Raw genomic sequence first — 2,722 nt, 5'->3', positions numbered from 1 at the left:
AAAGCTTATAGGGACTGAGAAGAAAATTAAACCTTTAAATCATAGTATTTTCCCGATGAGTCTTCCATTACAAGGAAGAACAAGAAGCCGCAAACATTTTTTTTATTATTATCTAATTTGTATAAGATAAAAAAAATACCAGATTTGCCGTAGAAATCTAAGAAGTGATCGGAATCTGTTGATTTTACTCTTGGATGTTGTCGATGGCGGGGCTAAGGTACGTAGAAGCCCTTAAGACAGTATGATTTTCCATTCTTTTTTATATTTTAATCTTGTTTTCATTCAGTTTCATTGTAAGTCTTCTAATATCCTAGTTATCTTTGATTCTTGATCAACGCTTTCAATTTATCCAGCTTTTTTTCCCCTCTTTTACTGTAGGAAGAATATTTGAAAAAAAGAGAAGAAAATAACGGAATTGAATGCTCATACTAATTTGAATTTTTGTGTATCTGTTAACGTTTTAATTTTCATTGTTTTGCTTTTTATGTTTTCAATTGTTGAAAGAACCATTTCTTTCATGAAACTGTTCCTAAGATTTGTTCTATTTTTGTGTTTTAGTGGAGTTTTCCTTTTGTTGGTTTTAAGTTTTTCCCTTTGTACAGCAGATGGGCTAAGGGTTCTGGAGATTTTAGAAACGATTTATAGCAGATAATAAGGAAGAAGAAGAATAAATGGTTGAAGTTGCTGGTGGTGAGGGAACTCGACGGCGATTGCCGCCATGGATGCAAGGTAAAGCAAGTACACCTAGCGGCGACCGGGATAAGAGTGATAAAGTCCAAGAGGTTGGAGATGAATTTATCTCTGGAAATTTTAAGCCCAGAAAACAGTCTAGAAAAGCTTCCGAGCCTATTGAAAAAGGTGAAACCAAGAGGAGGAAAAGGAAAATTTGTCAACAAGACGTACCATGTGATAGTGAAAATGCTTCCCCGGTGAAAATGAGTATTGGTCTTCGGGAAAAACAAATTCAGGAACCTTCTCATCGGCAAAGAAACAAAACAAATGTTAGATTGAGAAGCGGAAAAGATAGTAAAACCCCATCTCCGATTGAGGATGATGAGGAAGAACTGAGTCCAGAAGATTTGTTAAGCATCGCTAAAGAGGTAGTTAAACTTGTTGAAAACTTTAAGGGTTTCTTCTTGTCTTTAAATTTGCAATAAAGATCTCAGTTTGATATTATTTATGTAATTACAGTATGTCAAAGCTGATAAAGACATAGGGCTGCAAGAACTATCAACTGGGGATTGTGAATTTGGAAAGCAATTATCAACTATAGCCTCTCCCAAAGCCAAGTCAGAAAGTTCTCTTATTGCCATTGATGGTAACCGAAAATCGCCTGTTGATGAAACAACTTATGATTTAACTGAAAGTCCGAAAGGTGACAAACATTTGATCAATACCAGCAGAACAGGAGATCCTGCTCACGACATGCTGGATCTGTTTTTAGGTCCTTTATTAAAGAAACCTGTGGATGAAAAGAGGACTGAATTCGTAAGGAGGGATCTGACATTTTCCAAGGAATTAGGAAAGGGAAGTCAGAATGATGTTAAAGAAGAAACAGTCCCTTTGACAAAGAAGAAGTGCACACTCAGGGATAAGGTAGCAATGCTACTCGATTAATAGGAAATCAAGGCCTGCAAACAATCATCATATGGTGAAATGAACATGAAATTCAAGGCTAATCCTGATCTTTTTTATTTGTAAAGTAGATGTTTGCAGTGGCGGCAGTCTGTAAAATGTACCTCTTCATATTGGCTTATCATGCTCTCGAAGTGCATAGTTTACCTGCAACTGGGTATTCTGAGTTTTTCTTTTCTTTTCTTTTAGCTGATGTACCGAAGTGATTATGTATAAATTTTCTTTTAGAACCAGCCATTTTCAGGTTTCAGTATGCAAGATCTGGTCATTCATTTTACTAAATCCTGTTTCAATTGTAAAGATTCAATGAAAATGATTTTTAATTCTCAGTATGCAAAGAATTAATCATCTTCCCCTTATAATATTCTTCGACCAAATTTTATCCTCTCCAGCTATTATTGAAAAAGTTGCCATTAAAGTTTTAGATGAAGGAGAGTTTACAACTTTTGACTTTGTTGAAAAGTGTATTGTGGCTGAATATAAACCGATCAGTTCAATTGGAGAATGATTTTTGATCCATAAAAAGGCCATAATTGTTATTATGCAGAAGCATGTTGTATGATGTAATGATTCAACTCTTAGTTTGGTGCATTGCACTAGACCTGTTCATAGGTCGGACTATTCGGCTCAGTCCGAAGGCCCGCTCAAAATGTAGAAGGGTTTAGGCAAAAATATAGGCCCGAAAAATGGGTTTGGACAAAAGAATAAGGTCCGTTTAAAAAACGAGTCAAGCCTTGGGTAAGTGGAACGACGGAAATGTGCAAGTGTACACAATCGCAACAAGTAATAAAGTGACAAGTAAATGTCGAGTTATCGTACCTACAGAGACTGTGAAAAGAATTATTTATGAATGCTATTTAAAACACTTTGGTGAAGAAAAATATTTTGTTTGAAGAGGGTGATTCAAAACTAAGATTTTAAACTAAATGAACTAAATAAATAAATCTCAAATGCACGATTTCAAAATACGATTTTAATCAAGATGACGTAATTGTGTTGGATTAATTACATTTCTTAACTTAAAATTATTAAACTCATGTTTATATTGTTACGAATAAGTTCATGGTAACTCGGTAATTTGCTAACT

At 34.8% G+C, this 2,722-nt stretch overlaps 1 protein-coding gene across 2 annotated transcripts; it reads left to right on the top strand.

Moving 5' to 3' along the window:
- On the top strand, positions 1-1,868 carry LOC107909974 (uncharacterized). Of its 2 annotated transcripts, none has more exons than XM_041089357.1 (3): positions 1-217; positions 603-1,100; positions 1,192-1,868. In XM_041089357.1, the coding sequence occupies exons 2-3, from the start codon at positions 672-674 to the stop codon at positions 1,615-1,617; spliced, it is 855 nt and encodes a 284-aa protein (XP_040945291.1). In that variant the 5' UTR covers positions 1-217; positions 603-671; the 3' UTR covers positions 1,618-1,868. The 2 variants fall into 2 exon arrangements, with proteins under 2 accessions (XP_040945291.1, XP_016693190.2); XM_016837701.2 differs by having other exon boundaries at positions 2-217; positions 606-1,100.
- Positions 1,869-2,722: the final 854 nt, after the last annotated feature.

The sequence above is a fragment of the Gossypium hirsutum genome, chromosome D02 (genome assembly GCF_007990345.1).
Source record: "Gossypium hirsutum isolate 1008001.06 chromosome D02, Gossypium_hirsutum_v2.1, whole genome shotgun sequence".
NCBI lineage: Eukaryota > Viridiplantae > Streptophyta > Magnoliopsida > Malvales > Malvaceae > Gossypium > Gossypium hirsutum.
Note: the sequence above shows the minus strand (reverse complement) of the source record. Positions and strands in the feature narration are given on the sequence as shown.

Excerpts from the sequence above, each read along its gene's own strand:
- LOC107909974 (XM_041089357.1), top strand. The coding sequence starts at position 672 with ATGGTTGAAGTTGCTGGTGGTGAGGGAACTCGACGGCGATTGCCGCCA. Across the intron at positions 1,101-1,191 it reads TGTTAAGCATCGCTAAAGAG|TATGTCAAAGCTGATAAAGA; the intron begins GTAGTTAAACTT and ends ATGTAATTACAG.